This window comes from Rhopalosiphum maidis, chromosome 3 (genome assembly GCF_003676215.2).
Source record: "Rhopalosiphum maidis isolate BTI-1 chromosome 3, ASM367621v3, whole genome shotgun sequence".
Lineage (NCBI taxonomy): Eukaryota > Metazoa > Arthropoda > Insecta > Hemiptera > Aphididae > Rhopalosiphum > Rhopalosiphum maidis.
The window spans coordinates 39831133-39851454 of NC_040879.1; the positions used below are offsets into that span (position 1 = coordinate 39831133).

A 20322-nucleotide genomic window follows, 5' to 3' on the forward strand; every position below is an offset into this window, starting at 1 on the left:
ATAAACATTTCTCTCCCTAAGGTTTTTGCATACATTTCAATAATATGTATTGTGGTTGTCAGAGTAATTCTTGAAGCATGCTCACTGGCTCACTCCTTTTTTCATCTTCGACATATTTTATAAATTTTTGAATATGTATAACTTTATGAAGCAATTTTTTTAAATTTTAGAAATCTTTGCAATACTGAATGTGTTACCCATGGAGATATATATATATAATGTAGAGAGACAAATAAATTCCAGATAATAAATACTAGATCTGATATTACATCTATTTTATATTTTTATGAATATAAAAGGACTATTGTCTTTGATATAAATATTTTAACAACTAAAAACTACTCGTTTGAATTTTGAATTAGATACATAAATGCACTAAAAAAATTGCAGCTAAAAAAAGGAATTATCTCTTAAAGTCAATGTGAACACAAAACAATCTTTAAGTTGTACGAAAATAATTTAAAAATATAATGTTACAAAAGTTATAATTTAAATAAATTCATTATTACATGCAAAATTTGAGGGTGAAAATTCATATTTTATATATACGCAATATACATATTATGTTTTATATATTATGACAAAGATATTCTTACCTAATATATTTTTTTTATATATTATCTAACTATTTCAGAGAATAAAACACTTAAGTTTATATTTTTAAATTAAACCAATACCTAGAATACTCGTATTAATCTTAAAATATATATAGGTATTACAGAAGACGTGTTTGCAGAAACATAATATTTTATTCTAAATGCTACTCCCTCGACGTTGGCAAAAGATCTTTGTTCGAAAAAAAATATGTTAGAAATGTCATGAGTTCGAGAATGTATTATTATTATTATTATTACTCCAAACGTTCTGACTATATTTGTTGTATGCGTTAAATCAGTCTCTACGTGCCACTATAGACCATAATTTATTCCCGGTGAAAAGTGGGTTTTTTTTCTTTAAGACATCCTGGGGTACTGTAAGTTGTAAAAGGTTTATATATTTTTTCTGATAATGTAAGAATTTTCTAAATATTTTGAAAATGTCTGTGTTTTTATTATTGAAAAACGGTATTTTTTTCCCTGTCTTCACCGACCTAAAATGTTTATTTAATTTTTTCGTTTCGTTGAATATTATTAAAAGAAACAATATAAATTATCTCTGTTAAAAGGAGAAACGTTATAGTGCTTTCAGATGGTGACAAAACAAATTAAATTCTTTATTTTCAAACACTTAGCACCTACATAAACCTTCTGTTTTTTAATGTGATTTGTAATATATTTTTTACTTTTGAAACATTGAAAAAAAACTTAGACGTATAAAGAAACAAAATTGGTCATTGGTATCATAGTTGAGTGATTTTTTGTAAAATTAATTTATTTGGTTCAAAATTAATATTGCATAATATATCCCCACAAATTCTTTACATACCTTCTGAAAATATTTTTAACACAAACCTGACCTACAACGATCTTATACTTTTTATGTCAACAAAATTTTAAACAGATGCGTTAAAATCCAACACACCACATTAGAAATCGTTATTGTAATTATTTAATATGACAATTTTTACCACAATAAGTTATTAGACGTACAGCTAGTATAATGTTTCCGGTGATATTAAAAAAAAAAATGAAAATCTCGCACCAAGCAAACCGATCCCAATTGTAGTTTCATGACTATAATACCTTTATAGTATTATATATTTATATTGTCCTCTTTCATTCAATATTTACCTTTTTATAAAGCTAATCTTGACAATTTTTTTATTTTTAACTTTTTAAGTTAAGCTAGTATAGAAAAAGGTGAGCAAGTAGATATCACTCTGCTACATAGTAAGTTTCGAGACGATCATTGTAATGGATGTGTTAAATTGTAATTCAATGATATATTATTGTATACGTAAACGGTTCTGAGCGAAGACGATCTGTCAGCTTATATGGCTAAGTACATTTCATGATATGTTTTTCGATATTACCATTAAAGTTATTTATTTTACTTTTAGTAATACGGCAGGTTGATTAAATTTTTTTTCAAAAACATTGTATTTATTATATTAATAAATAATAATAATAATAAATATAACTTATATAATATTAAATTATTGTCATTAACATTCAAATCAATAATATACTACCTTAAAGACAATTCAAATATATGTTTATAATATAAATATTAAACAAATAATATCTTACACTTAATCTACATATTATTTTAACAATTTCAATGCGTGAAGTAAAATCCATAAATCATAATATACGTAAACGTTTTAAGTCCTCATAAATATTTTTTTAAATTAAAAAATTAAAAAAATAATGAATCCCATTATTCATTGTTTAAACATATAATTTCGTTCAAATTTTAATATCAAATGTTTATAAAAAAAATAATCGTGTTTATAGATATTTTAATTATTTTGGTTCCAGCAAGAACTATTATGATGAATTTTGTAATACATTTTCAAACGTTAAGTATAAAAATTGAAGATTTTATAACATTTTTACAACAAAATACTTTTAGTAAATTTTGTGATTCTAAAGGATTTGTAATTTTTTGATTCTAAAGGTTTCGTAATTTTGTTATAATTCAAAAATACTATTCGTGGAGACTTAAAACATTTACGTGTATAATACATTTTACAATACTTAATGAAATTTTCAAAATATGTGGATTCATTTTAATCTAATTTTCATAAAGTTTTATTTTCCCCCATTTATTTAAATAAAAGAATATTTACAATCTGAAATATTTATATATTAAATAAGTAAATTTAATGTAACACTAGCAAACTAAAGCCAAAAAATTATAGCAAACCAAAGTCTTTTTAATCGACGTGAGGGATGATTTGGGATGAATTCAACCGTTAATTTAGATAATAGGGAATTTTTTTGATTAATTGATTTAGTGAAGACATTTTTTATAATATCACTTTTTAGCTGTAATAAAGACTGTTTCAATTTTTAGGTCTTTGTGTAGTGAGGAGTTTGAGATGTACCATGGCGAAGTTGTTATTTGCCGAAGAGAGATTGTGACTGGAAGGCCCGGATGATACATTTAAAGTTTGTCACACCCACAAAATTGAATGCCAACCATAAATTTATTTATACTTTATAGGTACACGGTATTTACAGAAAGATATTATTTACTCCAAAGTAAATAATAATATTTTAATACATGATATAAGTAAATAATTATTTTAATAATTAAATACTAATGATAATATTATAATAATAATATAATATTATTATAATAAGTACAATGTTTTCTGAAAAAAATCAATCAACCTACCATAACATCCATAACACTAAAATTAAAATAATAGACAAATAGCAATATCAAAAAACATATTATCATGAAATTTAGTTAGTGATATAATCTGACAGACCGTCCCTGCTCAGAATCGTTTTTCGTATACAACGTATATAATAAATTATGGATCTCGAATTTAACACATCCATTACAGTGACTCACACGGCACCTACTGTGCAGTAGAGTAGTGCTCACTTGCCAACTATTTTTTTACATAATATATGATACTATATTCTAAAAAATTTTCAAAACACTCGTATATTAGAATATTTTTTACCTAAAAATAGATTTTTTTTAAAGTAGATTTGTATAATTACCTCGGTGAGATCAATTGCACTCTAGTCTCTAAGTATCTCGTCTCTTATTAACGTTTTGTTTGTTTTTTTCTAGATACAATGTTTTGAGTAATATATAGTTGTTAATATTATCATACGGAGAATATTTAAATTGTTTATTTTACGCTTTTTATATAACTTAATCAGTGCAATAACTTTTTTGTGGTATTAATATGTCTACATTATTATTTATTACCATCGAAAATTTAAATATTTTTTTTTTAATTATTATTATAGTATTGCTTTTATTTTTATAATTAAAAAATAAGATCATAGTATTTTTAATCACTTATTTATTTTTTATCAAAAAATACATAATAGTTAGTAACAATTATAATAATTTCAAAAACTGTTAAAGTTTTTAAACATGTTTTTTGTATTATTATTTTATCGTTATATTCGTAATTTATTATTAAAGGAATATCCACATATATGTGAAACTTGTGGAATAATATAAAGTTACTAATTAACGGATAGTAACGGATCATATAACTTACAGACGGAGTGTCACAAATGTAAAAAGGAGCTCGAAGAATGTAAAACAATCAAGACACTTTATTATTCCTAAGAAAAATCAAATTATACATTATAATTAAAAAAAATGTGTGCGATTGGGTACCATTCAGTTTTACGGTAGATACCGTAATTGGGCACTGTAATTGAAATGTTCATTTTAAATTCAATGATATATCACCATATACGAAAAACGATTCTGAATGGAGATGGTCTGTCAGCTTATAAACTATAAATAAATTTCATGATAATATGTTTTTGGTATTGCTATTAAAATTATTTATTTTATTTGAATATTAAAGTCGGTTGATTTAATTGTTTCATAAAATATTGAATTTATTATAATATCATTGATATTAAATTAGTTAGTAACTTTTGAGTCAATACTACCTTACTGTAGAACACTGTGAATAGGCTTATATTATAAACAATAAACATGTAATGTAATATACTAAAATTAATATAAATATTTGAAAATATTATTGTTTATAGTAAAATTTAATCTAGCAATAACATTTTTATTGATGTTTTTAGGATAAAAAATTAAAAACATTGAACATTTTAAATGTTTATAAATAACTCGAAAAGAGTCTAAATATTTTTTAAAATTGTATCATGTTAGAAAATGACATTATAAACATTTGGCAAAAATTTCAAGTATCAATGGTAATTTTTTTGAATTACAATAAGAAATCAAAATTACTTTTATCGAGTATTAGTATTACGTAAAATGCCCGTTATATTTTATTTTTTTTTCCAAAAATGTTTTTTATTTTTATTTCTTCCGTCATACAAAATATTTAGAAGATCCGATTTTCTACCATAAATCACCATTAATGTTAAAATTGAAGCATTTTAATTGCCTCTGAAAGTGGTGACAAATAGAAAACATCATTGTAAAGTCAATAAATTCTTCAGAATTTAAAAAAAACATACATCATTGTGAAATCAATACAATCGCCGTTTTGTTAAGAATCGAAAATAATTAGTTTAATCAAAAGTGTATATAACTAACGCTCTGTGTACCCAAAGGTTATTTTAGATCAATAAAAAAAAATGTTAAGCTTTTACTTACTAATGACAACATACATTTTTATTTTTTTATTCCAAAGCAGAATATTTTTTGTAGTACTTCGATACATAAGAATCGGATTTTGTGAGAATAGTTGTTTATGAGTTACAAGTAAGGAATGTAAATTACACTATGTAATGGCAACAAAGAAATATGTTTTTATCTAAAATAAATAAAATAAAATATGGCACCTATAAAATTCACTTAATTGTTTTTATTTTAAACACATTTGGAACCAAAAAAAATATTTTTTATTGAATTAAAAAAATTTTTTTCAAAATTACATAATTTCAAGTCTTCTACGTGAATTCTTAATTTGAAAAAACTAAAAAAAAAATAATTCTTATTTATTTTTCCGTTGTTAACTATAATCTCGATTTGTACGTCGTATGTATTCCTTCGATACGATTAATGTTATGTAATAATCGATAAGGTAAAAACCTTAATAGCACGTTACAAAATCACTTTTTTAAGTAAAAATCTTAAAATAAAATTTAAAAATTGGTAAGTGCATCGAATTTCTAGCCCAAAGACCTAGTTATAAGAATTTAAAGTTTGTGAGCGTTATAGACCACTTCACAGCACCTGTGTAGTATACTCCTAGTATATCTTATAAAATATTTGTGACTAGTATATAATAAGTTATTATTAATAACTATTTATACTATTCTGCTCAACAAAAACTTAAAATACTAATAAATACTCGTCCAAAATTATTAATTTTTATACTTCAAAATATTCCGAATGATATTCTACTTTAGAATATAAAATTAAAAACTCGTCTTTTCGTTTATAACTTATGATATAAAATGGGTCTTATAATATTACCATATAATATGTATATGAAAATAAATTAACTAAGCAAGAAGTAGTTTACATACTTAAATGGTCGATCTATTATTACTATTAAACTGGAAATAAAGGATTTATATCAATAGAAGGAATGTTCTTGGCTGTCAATAATATTATGCAATTATCCTTCAATTGCCCCACACCAACAATATCAGTAACCTACGTCTATGGATAACATGTGCAGGTATTGTAAACATTTATAGATTACCTAGATTGATGCCGTGTAGATATGAAAATATTATGTAAGTTTCAAATAAAATTACAGGTAGACAATAAACAATGAAATATTTCACAATTATTTGATAAAAAAAATTATAAATACATTTAAAATTAACTCATAATGTAAAATACTTAAAACCAATTTAACACTTAAATATATAAATTATATTTACCAAGAATTAAAAAATATATATAGATATATATATATATAAATTGAAAATGTCCGTGGCACGCTATAGACTGCCTTCTTCTATTTTCAAATTATCTCATTTTATTAATTATTTTATCGTAAAATTTTAGAATTTAATAGTATTTAAGTAAATTAAACTGTACAATAGTTTTTAATGTGATTTAAATGTAAAAGTAATAATATACATGTAATGGAATAATCAAAATTAATTTAAATATTTAAGTATTTAAAAATTATTAATCATGTTAAAGGTAACTGTAATTCTATATATATTCACCCAATTACTTTGTATACATTTAAATTTAAATGAATAAAATTATGATGTTTCATTTTCAATCAAAATAAGTAATGAATCATTCGTAAACTCGATTATTTATCAATAATTAATTAGATAGCTTTTAAATTTATAATTGTGTTAAATTCATTACAATACCAATATTACGATTAACAATACTTATTATTTGTACAAAAATTATTACAATGTCGAACCATGTTCAATAGTTGTAAATCATGTCTATAATTATCGGATTTGCAATAATCGGTAGGATTATAATAGACATAATTTTTTAATGTTTTTACCGCAGTGATTTCAAATTATGCAATACACACAACATAATTGAACTGTTAAGATACTTACCTGTGTTATTTATTTGTTATAACTAATAATTTATTTTGCACTGATAATCATTATACAAAACTAATAAATTTAAGTTAACCGTAATTTACCTACGTTTATGAAATATAATTAGGAGGTTTAAATGCACAGTTAATTGAAATGCAAATATCATCCTTTAGAATCAATTTACCGCGTGCCCTTTAATCACACCAGTCATCAGTTATTTATTGAATCTATATTTACATACTTAAAAAGAACAGTCATAAATATATATATATATTAGATACAGCGCATAGCTTACGTTTCAGAAATGTACCGTGCCTTCCCTAAATATTTCCTCGGCAAATGAATAATAAATATTTTGAACATGATTTTTTTTTTTTTTTTATCGTACTGCTACACAATCAAAAAATATACTCACCACCGTTAAAATGGAAAAATAAATCGTTCGAACATCATCACTGCTTTTGGGGAATTATATAATCTGGGGCGATTGCAGCGTCGCTATTCTATTTCTAATTAGTTTCAAAAATAAATATATAAAGTGGAGTGTTAAAATATTATTGTACCAGAATTCTGATTTATTTTTTTATCGTCTGGGCAGTTTAATATTATATATAGTGCTCATGATGTACATACACAACACGCATGGACGATGTAAAAGATATTATTATAGAGGGCGCAATGAAGTATACTATAACATTTTATTACATTTATTTATCTTGGTGAGAAATAAAACCCGATATCTTGATACGCAAGATACTTTTTAATATAATTTTGGGAAACGGCTTTTAGGCGGTTGAGAATTAAAATTTAATCGCATGATATTATACTTTGATTTTGTTTATATTGTGTATATACAATATTAATAAAATTGGTTGTAAAAATTATTTACAAACCTGCATTTATTTATTATTTCTTCTTATTTCGAGTTATCAGCTGCTATTATGAATTAAAAATTATGTTTGAAATTGCAGTATTATAAAGTGGAACTCTCGGGATTACGCGTAACTGTAATTTACAGGACTGATTTAAAATTATATTTTCTTTGAACAAACATGTAAATAATAAGTAATAATGAATAACTGACACTTCTTTACAGGTTATAATGTATTATAAGGTATACATATAATATGCAAAGATGAGCATTAATTTCAAGTTTACAAGTTTAAGTAAAGTTATTTATTTTTTTTATTTTTTTGCCTCAACTAGTTTAATTAACTGTTGAAATAACTTAGCTTTTTTGGTTAACTTAAAAATAACCCATCAAGTTAATATAAAAAAAAAATTTAATTGTTGGTTTTAATAGTCTTTTAAGGTACATTAAATATCGGTATACACGTTTAAAAAAAAAAAAAAATGTTATTCTACGTATAATTTCTGTTGTTTCTTAATAAAATAATGATATAGATAGTTATAGGTACAACATCGTTATGAGTTCCACACACTAATTGCAAAAATAAATACATTTTTCAACTTAGTATTTTTTTTCTATATTGAACTTAGTAAGTTAAATTTATTATTTGTTAACTATTTTAACTTCTGACTTAACGATCTTGCATTAACTTATAACTTAATTTGAACTAATTATTTTCATTAATTTATCACATTTACATGAACTTGGAAGTGATAATAAATAATATAGGGGCTATATTATTGACTATAGTACAATGAAAAACGGAGAGAAAGAATAATTGAAAATATATATGTTTTGAAAATTATCGTATAGAAAATATATTTTTGTATGGGACTGTAATACCGTATTTGGTATCTACGCGTATTAAATCGTATTTAAACGAAAATTTGACGATTTGATACGATTACGTCACAACCGTTCCACTACTTTCAATACTTGTGTCCAGAGTATAAATGTATAACCAGTACCGGATCTAGGGGGGGACGATCCGGGGCCCATGCCCCTGGCGCTAACCATAGATGGGCGCAAATTTCAAATTTTAAATTCATCATTTTTATTACATTTTATTTTTTTTTTTAACAAATTGAATCTTTTATTTTGAATTACACAAGTATATCAAATTAAATAGTTTTAATTCAATATATAATCACACTGGTAATGTTTAAGAAAAGACATTCATCAAAAAATTATCTGGTTGTAAGTTCCGGAAAAAAGCTCTAGGAAAAAAAAAATAAAATGAGCGAACTTCGGCGTATTTTTATAGTTGGCTGGGTAATACTAATACACAATGTAGCACAGGTTAGAAATAATTTATAATTATTTTATCTGTACAGTATTCTAATAATAAATGACGTGATTTAATATTATTATTTATTACTATCGATATTATAATACGTACTATTTTAGAATTTAATACCTAACCACGAATTTGAAACAGGTATAACTTCTAAAATAATAGTTTTCGAAAAATGTTGTGAATTAAATTTAATAATATATTACTATATTATATTGAAATCATACAGAATAATAGATATCTAATATTCTATAGAAAATTAAGAGAATGGGACAGATGTTGAAGAGGATGAGAATACTGAAATGTAATTCTGGGGTAATTGTCGAGGAATTTAATTCTGATCATAACAAAGATAAAAATCTAAGTGTGTCCAAATTTATATCATAGAAATTAAGTGAAAATGAAACTTTGGATTTCAAAGATTGTGATACATGGCCTAAAAAAATAATAGATTCTCAAATAACTCATATTGTAAGAATAAAAATGAACTATATTGAAAAATTGGATCTTACTAGATCTGAAAGAGAAGGGCGATCTCTTAATGTTTCTTGGTTTTTCAAAAATCTTGTTAATGAAAATTTCGTCGAACTTGGCTTAGTTACTTCGAATAAAAAAATACATTATTTTGTGTACCATGCAAATTGTTTTTAAATTCAAATGACAAAAGTATGTCAAAATTAGCATTAGATGGGTTTATTAATTGGAAAAAGTGTCAGAAATAATACCAAAACATGAAAATTATAATATTCATAAAAAGTATTTTTGTTCATGAAAAATGCTTGAAATTTCAATTTGTGAAGGTAAAGAAATTGATATAGAGTTACGATATGAAATAAAATTAGAAGAAAATCATTGGCGATCAATTAAATCGCTTATAATAATCCGTATTTTAACACACTTTAGGACACATGCATTTTTTTATTGTTGACTTTTAGGGGCGCTAATATTATGTTGTGCTCTGGGTTACATAATTTTTAGATCCGGTACTGTGTATAATAAATGTGAATAAAAATCATCAACCATCACATAACTTGCATAATAATTTGGAACCATCTAAGTACGCGGGACACAAATTTAAGTGGAATTCACAACTCGTCATATCGTATAAAATATTATTTTCTGTTTGGCATATCAGAACACAGTCGTAAAAATGTAATCGTATTTATACTAACGCTGTGCCGAGCTTACCACGAAATCGAATATATTCAAATTGTTATCGTGTGATTATATTCTAGTTAGGTTGCTGTTCACTGTTAGAATTCAGTATTGTTTTAAATGATTTTTTTTTTTATTTTTTTTTTTTTTTTTTATTTAGTCTCATACTTTCAAAAGTTGAAGACCAAAAGTTTTGAAATAATGAAATTCAGTTGATATTGTCCGATTTGAAGTCTTAAAAAGATTTGAAATCAGCGGAAGAATGTTTTTATAGATCGTACGGAAAACTTTGAAAAAATTTTATCTTATCTATTATTACTTTTAAACTGTAACGGAAAACTTGATTTGTGGATTTTATCAAATCATAATTGGAATGAAATTAAAAACTAAAAATGTAAAGTGTCCCGTGCGGCGGTACGTAGGTATAGTCATTTTTCTGTTGAATAATTCAAATCAGACAACGTTAACTGACTTTAAATGTATAAAAACAATATACAAGATGTAAGTCACCATAAAATTAGTGTAGTGGATTTTATAATGATATAGTTGTCGAACCGTTGCGACCGTCACACGTGCGTACAAAATGGCATTAGTTTAGTCGACATTAGAAATCGCCTAATCTTTGTCGCTTGAGTCATAGCCCGCAGTGGTTCTAAGACCAAAGCGTCCGGATCTATCAAAAGTTCTCCGAGTGATCCGCCGCCGTGGTGGCGAGTACTGCGACACTACACTAGACGATAACGATCATTTTAAAATTACGTACACTGCTGTATTTTATTATTCGTAATTATTATGGATTAAAACATAATGTCGAACAGGCACGGTTCCAGAGCAAAGATGTGGGGGGGGAGGGAGGGCAACAATATTTTATAGGTACTTTATTAATAATTTAAAAATTAAGGACTGTAGAATTATGAAAAAAATTGAGAAATAACAATGTCTGGGGGGGCTGGGCCCCTATGCCCCCCCCCTGGATCCGTCCCCGATGTCGGAATACTTACGTGAAACAGACGCGCGACGGCACCTCTGCGACGACAACGGTTACGCGTCGTTCGGGTGCGCCGCAGGTCTTAACCGCCCGAGTGCGGTTACCGCGGTACAATATAATACCATAACGCTGCCGACTGTCACAAAAGCCGGCGACATAAATATTATAATACGCGGGTATGTGATGATATGACAATAATATTATGACGGTTATTACAATAAGCATTGTGTGTCGCGGGAACGCGCGCGACAGGCGCCGGCGAAATACCATTTGTACCCACCCGATAGCGACAACACAACTGCCGGGCACGACACCCCCCCCACACACATATGGCGACTAGGTACGTATATTATATATATAATGATATAACTACGATGCGATAATATATAGCGGAGGCGACGACGCGTCCTCCGTCGGCGACGACTGCAACCGCCGAATGGCGCGCGACATTGTATAATAATACGACGGACGGGCGATTATAACGATAATAATAATAATAATAATAATAATACAATATAATGTGTGTTATGATATTTTCAGTGTCGCGGATTACTCACTTCCCTCGCCATCACTCCATAGTATCTCGAGCCACGCGGTTATATCAGGGCCCGGCCACTCTGCGGCGTGACGTTTGTCCGAGGTCGCGGTCGACGGCGGTACCCATCACACCGATGACGGTCGCCGTGTTGACGGTGGTCACGGTGGTAGCGGCGGTTGTGGCGTGGAAGTAGTAATGTGGGGTGGTGGTGGTGGCGGTCGTCGTCACGATGGTGTAGCTGTTTTCACCACCGTCGCTGTCTCTCCGCGGAACCACCGCCGCTTGTGCGCGCGTGTATAGGGCGTCGCGAGTGCACCGTCTGCAAACGAGCGTCAAGAAATTGTTCGTTACATCGGGGCATGACGATACAAAAACATCATAATAATAATATTGTAATATTGTATATTATAAGAATTCACGGCACTGACGGTTGTTTCGATACATTTCCGTTTAACATCGGCATGTCCCAACGGGCGTCGGTGATTGCTCACGCGCGTTCACCACTTGAACGATTACGCCGCCGTAAAATACCGAAATACAATAAATTGAAATAAAAATAAAATTAATAGTGTTAAAAAAAACGTATGACTCGAATTGAAAAAAAAAAAAAAAAAATGTTAATTATTACGTATTTGAAGACCACCATAATATTATGCGCGCGCTTTTTAAAAAGTTTTCGGTTTTCATCAAATTTTGACATTGTAGATATCGTATTTTACTATAATATTTATTATACACATTTAATACATATAATATTATGTTATTATCAATACCAGCGAACCGGCATGATGATATTGTATTTCGGTATATATCATCATTATCATCGTTATTATATTATGATATTATTATTTTATTTTATATTGATAGTACAATGTAGTTATCGGTATTACAGTATTCCGAAGTGTATCAGTTTCACTGTTTTCTGGTACGTAATTATTGATACACTGTATGTACTATTATGTAGCATATAAAGTAACAATAATTAAAAACCTATTATACCTATAATACTTTCACAACATTAAATAAATCAATTATTTTAAGGCGGTCCATTCAGAAACGATTGGTCGTGTAGCAATGTAAATATATTATATTTTATGCGTTTAGAGAGTGTGTAACTATACATCCCTATTAAGCTAAAACGTTCGAATTGCACTAAAAGCTACAAAACGCTTAAAAAGGTAATATTCGAATTGCCTCGTTCTATAATCAGGTAATGTTCGTCTTACGCTCAATCCGCTTATTTCGTAGAACTTATAAATATTAATTGTAGTTGACAATCGCATGTGTAGGCAGGGCTGGATTTATTTTTGGGAGGGGAAACCAGGTGGCTCCGGGCCACGACAAAATAAAGTGATTTTTTTTTTACATCCAATTATTCAAGTATAACAAAACTCTAATACAAATTGGAATTCGCAATACGAATTAATATTACAACTTCAAAAAAAAATATTCAATCAATGATATTTTAGCAAATTAATAAATACCTAGTGAAATAAATGCATAAAAGTGAAAAAACAAATAAGAATTTATATTCGTTAGTTAGAAACTTTTATAACGATCATTTTCAAAAATAAAATAAGTAAATAACAGAATTCGAACTTCGATGACACAAGTTGACCTCAGTCCTTGCTTTTATAAGTATTTAAAGCGTTGAAAGCGACATACTTAGATCATTAGATTTTTCTCAAGTAGTTGAAAAATAAGTGTATTAATATAATTTAAATATAAAATTATATAATTAACTATTTTTATTACATTATATTATTTATTTCTTGTGTTAATTATTTTAATGAAATGAAATTTTTTTTCAGCCATACTTTTAATTAAAATATTTTTTTGCAGTAAATTTTATTATATTATTATTACACGAAATTTAAAAATAATAGCCATTACTAAAAGTCTAGGTTAGATGCTTCCAAAATCCAGTCCTGTGTATAGTTTGAACGATTTAATATTACTTCAATAACGCTATTACATAACCTAAATAATTAATACGAGTACATAACATTTCCATGTTATTATTTATACACTTTAATTGAGTACATTATATTATGTAATATTTCAATTGTATAGCTCTTTATTATTATTATTATTATTATTATTATTATTATATTTTTTTTCAACTCTTTTTTTTATAATTTTTTATTAGTTTTGGAAGTAAACATATTTGTATGATTTCATTTTTAAATTACAGATATATGTTATAATTATAAAATATACAATATAAGTAGACATTAGCAGTTTAGCTATTAAAAATACGAACTATTATTATCCCGACCGTCAATATTCATTAGTAATTAAATATGTTATATATAATGATCGGAATGAGTGCAATTCAAACATTACCTTTTTTAAACTGAGTGAAAATCGAACATAACCGTTATTGAACCCGAGTGCAATACGAACATTACCTTTTTCTGTCTCGAGTGCAGCTTGACATAAATAATGTGCAATTCGACCCGTCATCCGTTACATACTGGTACTGATTCTGATACTGTGATACCGATACCAAATTTAAATACTATTAACCCTACAAAAAGTGTTAAAACTTGCCTAATATAGCTGATATATAAAATAAATGTATTGGAATTGTAGCAACTAGCAAATATCTTATAGTTTGGGAAAGTATTTAGGGACACCGAGAGTATAATATTCTAAATGCTCTATAGATGGACATTTTCTTAAAAATGTAGAGGTGGCAGTATTATTATATATACCTACAACCTATAAGAATCGTTGTTCATCGTCATTCGTCAATCAAGAAACACAAGCATTTATCACCATAAATGATGTTTCATGTAAAAATCGAATTCATTACTAGTTAGATAAGGTATACTTAATATATATATATATATTTACATAATATATTATAATTATTTATTTTAAATTTATTTAAGATATTTAAAGTAGGTATCTAATCAGATAGTTGTTTTATGACGAAAATATCTGAAGATTTGGCTTTGGCATGCCTGTATCTAAGTTAAGTATTTGCAAATTCTTGGAAATTGTTTTCATCCAAATAGTAGCCAGTAGAAAATTTTTTTTTAAGTGAGATTAGGAGGTCATCAAAACTTTAATTAGAGCGTCTAAACTCTAAATATGTCTCTCCATTACCCCACCTAACATAGTTTTAGCCACTTCTATCATTTTTTTTCAAAATTTTAATGCTTGCTAGGATATTTTTTGTGTGAAATATATAATCTATCATTAAATCGCTTACATATATTTTTTTGTTCGGACTTTAGCCAAATTAGTCTACCTTAAAGAATATCCTACCTTGTTCCATCTACGTCCACCGTTCGACTACCTACAATCTGTAGATGATATTTGTAAATACAATGTAAAGTATATTATAACAAAATAGTTTGTTTTTTTTGTTTCAAATCCTATTATATTCTATGACCCAACACCGTAACGCACCCCACGTACCGACTTAACCATCCTCAGTAGGTACCTATAAATTATTATATAATATTATGTTAATTTCTTGTTATAGGATGATGCGGATTGCCTACGCCCGACAAGAACCCGTCCTTTTGGTCGTACTTATAATAATAAACTTGATTCTAAACAATATTATGTTAATCTAATAATATTTGTCATTGCTCGAACCTAATTTTGGCATACACGCCTACCGAATCATTATTAATACAAAACCGTATACACAATAGCACGTTGTGTACGACTATTATGGCATTCGTACGTTACCATTACATTATATAGATATTATCGAATCGTTTGTCATGTGTTTACTACTTGCAAGGCACCCGGAGCAGGTATTTTCGAAAAATAAATATGATACATATATCACAGTCAGATATCATCACAGGACGCGCGAACGAGTGCATCGCGGATGGTCAAGCGCCAGTCGTGAAGGTCACGCGGTCGGTGGTACAATGTATATTTTTATATATTCAAACATAATAGATAATAATAATAATATACATAGATAAGGCTCATACGCGGACGGATAACCATAACAAATTTAATAATAAATTATAATACAAAATAATTTAATATATTATTATATTAATAATAATGATAATAATAATACCAACTCGGAGTAATGTGCTTACGTGCGCGTGAGTCGGTCACGGCGGCGGTGACATGTGTACGACGGAGCACCAGCGGCAGTAGCGGCGGCCCAGTAGCAGCAGCAGCGGCGGCGGCAGCCCGAGCAGCACCCGTACAGCAGCCGATTTGTTGGCCGGCCGACGGGATAGCGTGTACTGCGGGGCCGCGGGCCGTGGCCGCCGCGTGTCGAGCGCTCGTCACGGCCGGCGGCGGTGGGGCGGCGCGCGCAAGCTTGGGGGCGCGGTGGTGCCGCAGTGCGGTCACAGGTGACGAGCCAAAAGTTCTCTCTCGGGTCGACCGCTCTCCAAGAGCGCCCACCGCGTCCGCCGCGCGCCGCCCCTCGGTCGTCTAGATTGTTGTAACCCCTACCGCCAACTACCCCTTCAACCACCCACCCGACCCACACCCCACCCATTATCTTTCACGTCTACCCGAAGACTGCTGACGAAGATTTTCCTCTTTTTTTTCGTTTTTGTTCTTTTGCAGTTTTTTTTTTCCTACGAGTTTTTACCTTTTATAAATGACAATTATAGTATGATAATTACGTATAATAATATCGTTATTATTGTGACTATTAATACCGTAGAGTTAACTACAATGTTATAATAATATAACCTAATGGATTGAAAAAGTTATGAGCGTAGGTATTAAATTGTGCACATTGTGTACACAAAGGTGGACAAGCAAGTTGACGAAAAAAAATAACTCTAGTTAAGTCAACTACGATAAGAACGTTATGTCATAAGTCAATTTAGTTAACAAACAATATAGGTATTATTTGAATTTAAAAGTTCAAAGTTAATTTCGAGAAAAATAACACAACTCGGTTGTTGGAGAAGTGGTAGTATAATCATTTTTTATTATTACACACATATAGCAGTGATCGTACAACTTTCAAATGTTTTAAATTACAACTAAAGACGTTGTGAACAATGCATCTTACTCTTCTTGTTGCAAACTAGCCGTAGTGATTTGGACAATTACAGTATGTTTGTGTCAACTGTATTATTAAATTAAAGAACAGTTATTTGTTCATTTTCATTTAAAATCGTTGTGAATAGCGATCACAGCATGATTAAACAAAACAATTATTTATTAATTTGTTTTAATTAGGTATAGTTGCCAGACATAAATATAAATAAACATGATTTTTAATTATTAACGTATTATTTTTTTCAAAATAACGGAAAAAGCCAAGTTATCACAACGAAGAATACTTAAGCTAGTTTAAGTTATTAAGTATTGATATTACAGAATTAACTAATTAAGTTATGTTTAAAGAAGATGAACATTTTAACTCAGCTTTTACTTTACAATTAGTTAATGCTACCCTCCTACCTTTTTGTTAATATTTAAGTAGAGGCGCAGACAATGCAGTCGAGGATCGTTCACTATCGTGATTTTTGAGTTTGCAATAATATTTTTATTATTATTTATTACAACCCGTTAAGATTATACACGATATGTGAATAATAAAATATAAATAACGTGTTATTTCGGTATACGTTTTACAGAACAACTTCTTCACAAATAATATTATGTAAATGTTCATATAACGATATAACCTACAACGATATATTGACAATAACGAGTAACGACAGTGAAGAACAGTATAATAATATATTAATATGTAATCACAGACGTATGTGTAATGGTGAACGCTATTCGTGCCGTTATTCGAATCAACGTGTCACCACGGGACTGGGACAGATGACGAACTGACATCACCGTGGGGTGTATAAAATATGTGAATAAAACATTCAGTATTTTATCACTATATCATACGATATACACGGAGTGTATCATCTGTACATTTTACAACTCAAACGACAATTTTAAATGAGCAATATTGTCAAATCCACCAATGATATAGATTGGCACAGGTACAGGCCTTATACAATATTATAATAAACTACCGGGGGCATTATATTCATATCAATACGCCCCCTCCCCACCCCTTACGATATTGGCTTGTAGTCATCCGTCGTAGCATGGGATCGAAGGGACACGTGAATTCGTAGTCAAACGACACAAATTTTGGTTATCTATATAATATATTATATAATAATATACATAATATATTGTATATACAAGTACATTTTCAGCTATATTATTCTTTATTATAACATACCCAAATTAAGGGAGGGGTGTAACAAACAGGATGCGGCTTTAAAAAAATCCCCGCAATCTTGTAATTACTTAATAGTAATTACGGAAAAATCGATCGTAAAAATATTATCGAATGCGTTGCTAAATATATTTTCACGTGGGTCAGGAATTATACGTTAAAAATTGTAACAAAACAACGGTCAACGATGACTTCTTAGTCAAAAACAATTAAATTACATTAATCAGTTAATTATTGTATTATTGTTTTTAAGTTCAGACGTATGCAGTTCAATGACAAATTAATTTTTACAAAGTTAAAAGTACACAAGTTTCTTATCAGAGACTATCTATTTATAGTTGTTGTTTGTTAATATTTAGTGAATAGTGTTGTAAATTATATTTTTTTACAAATATAAAAATGTAAGAAGACTTTCATAAATTAAAACAGTGTAAAACGTAACACAAAAAAATGTAAAATATCAAAAGAAAAATAGAAAATCAATACCTAAATTATTTCAAAAACTAAGAGAATGACAACATTTTTAATAACACTTGATAATATTACATTTTATATGCATATAATAATTTAAAAAATGTATTATCTTGTTTAACTTTTTGAGCCCCTATAATATATACTTCACACAAGGGTCACTATTCGCTACCTTTCAAAATCTAGTAGGACATCGTGATTATTGTCATATTAAATTTAGGTACATCAGTAAAAATATTATATAAATATATTTTGTTATAAATTGAATGATATGCGAAGGCGTTACGTTCTGATACTACTTCTGGTAATTATGAGGCATCTAAGACAATCAATAGAAGACAAATATAATTTACAATCAATATTTAAAGGTTAAAGTCGGATACTATAGGTTAAAACTGTTCAAGTTAGCTTAGGTACACAGTTCTGGTAGCTTTGGATTAAAAAAAACCTATGCCTTTGAAATTGTGTCATGAGCATAGATATATGCCACGCAAAACAGATTATGTGCAGAACTACAGATCGCATAATTACATGATCGAACGAATAGCGATTTGAGAACGATTTCGGTGAACACCAGTGGCACATACAAATGGGTATAGAATTGTGAGTCGTTATAAATACCCTTATCAAATTCGGTGATGGATGGCTAGGTGATTGGTAAATTTTCTTATGGATATTATTTCATTATAATGTAAATTAATAACTATTATGAATGAAATTGTTTATTATTATTATGATTATTTTTTTTTTTTTAATATTTAATAGGTGGTGTAGGGTATGTTGTAATAAATATTCTGCAAAAACCCTTTACAGAAAATAAGTGTGCGTTACTGGTAAACACGTCGAGTTAGCGCACAAAACCGGAGAAAAGGTTTCAAAGTCAAAAATGTAGTAAATAAAATAATGTATAAATATTTAGCGAAATTTCATGGATATACTCAAAGTTAACGGTTTACTAACTGTTTACTTATGTACGGCATAGTTTAGACATCGTACTTTGTTCGTTGCCAAAATTAGGTCAATTTCAACAGCCCTCGTTTGCTAGTTGTTATACGTTAGAATTTAGCGACAAACAATGACATGATTACAATTTATAAAATAGAAAAACACTCGGGAGTAACTAAAACTATAAAGAATCTTAAAGCCAGTTTAATTGGAAAGGATTGGACTGTTATTTAGACATTTCAAAATCGGTTGTATTCACAAAAAGTATGGATTGGTATAAGTTGATGTTAATATTATAATACTCGCTTATTTTAATTGGCTTTGGAGTTCGGGTTAATCATAAATGATCAAAATTAACCAATTATCATAATTAAGCACTCAGTATGAATAATTAAAAATCGCAAAAAACGCTCTACCATAATATAAGTCGCCAACAGATCACGGCTAATACAAGCGTTAAATTCAATGATAAATCATTTTTACGAAAAACGATTCTGAGGGGTATCGGTCAGTTGGCCTATATTTCTAAGGATGTTTCATTATACACTAATAATATAGTGTATACTGTATAATATACACGATTATGCTCTATTATTCTATTGTGCTCTTTTAAATTTTCAAAATATTTTGACTCTTTTTGAGCTATTTCTAATTAATTTTAGTTTTTAATCATTAAAAAAATGTTTTTACTTTATCAAAAACCTTGGAAGTTT

The 20322-nt window shown here is 28.4% G+C and overlaps 1 protein-coding gene across 1 annotated transcript in view; it reads right to left on the reverse strand.

Moving 5' to 3' along the window:
* Positions 1-16195, reverse strand: part of LOC113551883 — a 79839-nt gene extending 63644 nt beyond the window's left edge. The window contains exons 1-2 of the mRNA XM_026954435.1: positions 16068-16195; positions 12011-12310 (exon numbers count right to left, since the gene is read on the reverse strand). Coding sequence (XP_026810236.1) covers positions 12011-12022 — 12 coding nt within the window. The 5' untranslated portion in view covers positions 12023-12310; positions 16068-16195. The remainder of the gene's footprint in view (positions 1-12010; positions 12311-16067) is intronic.
* Positions 16196-20322: the final 4127 nt, after the last annotated feature.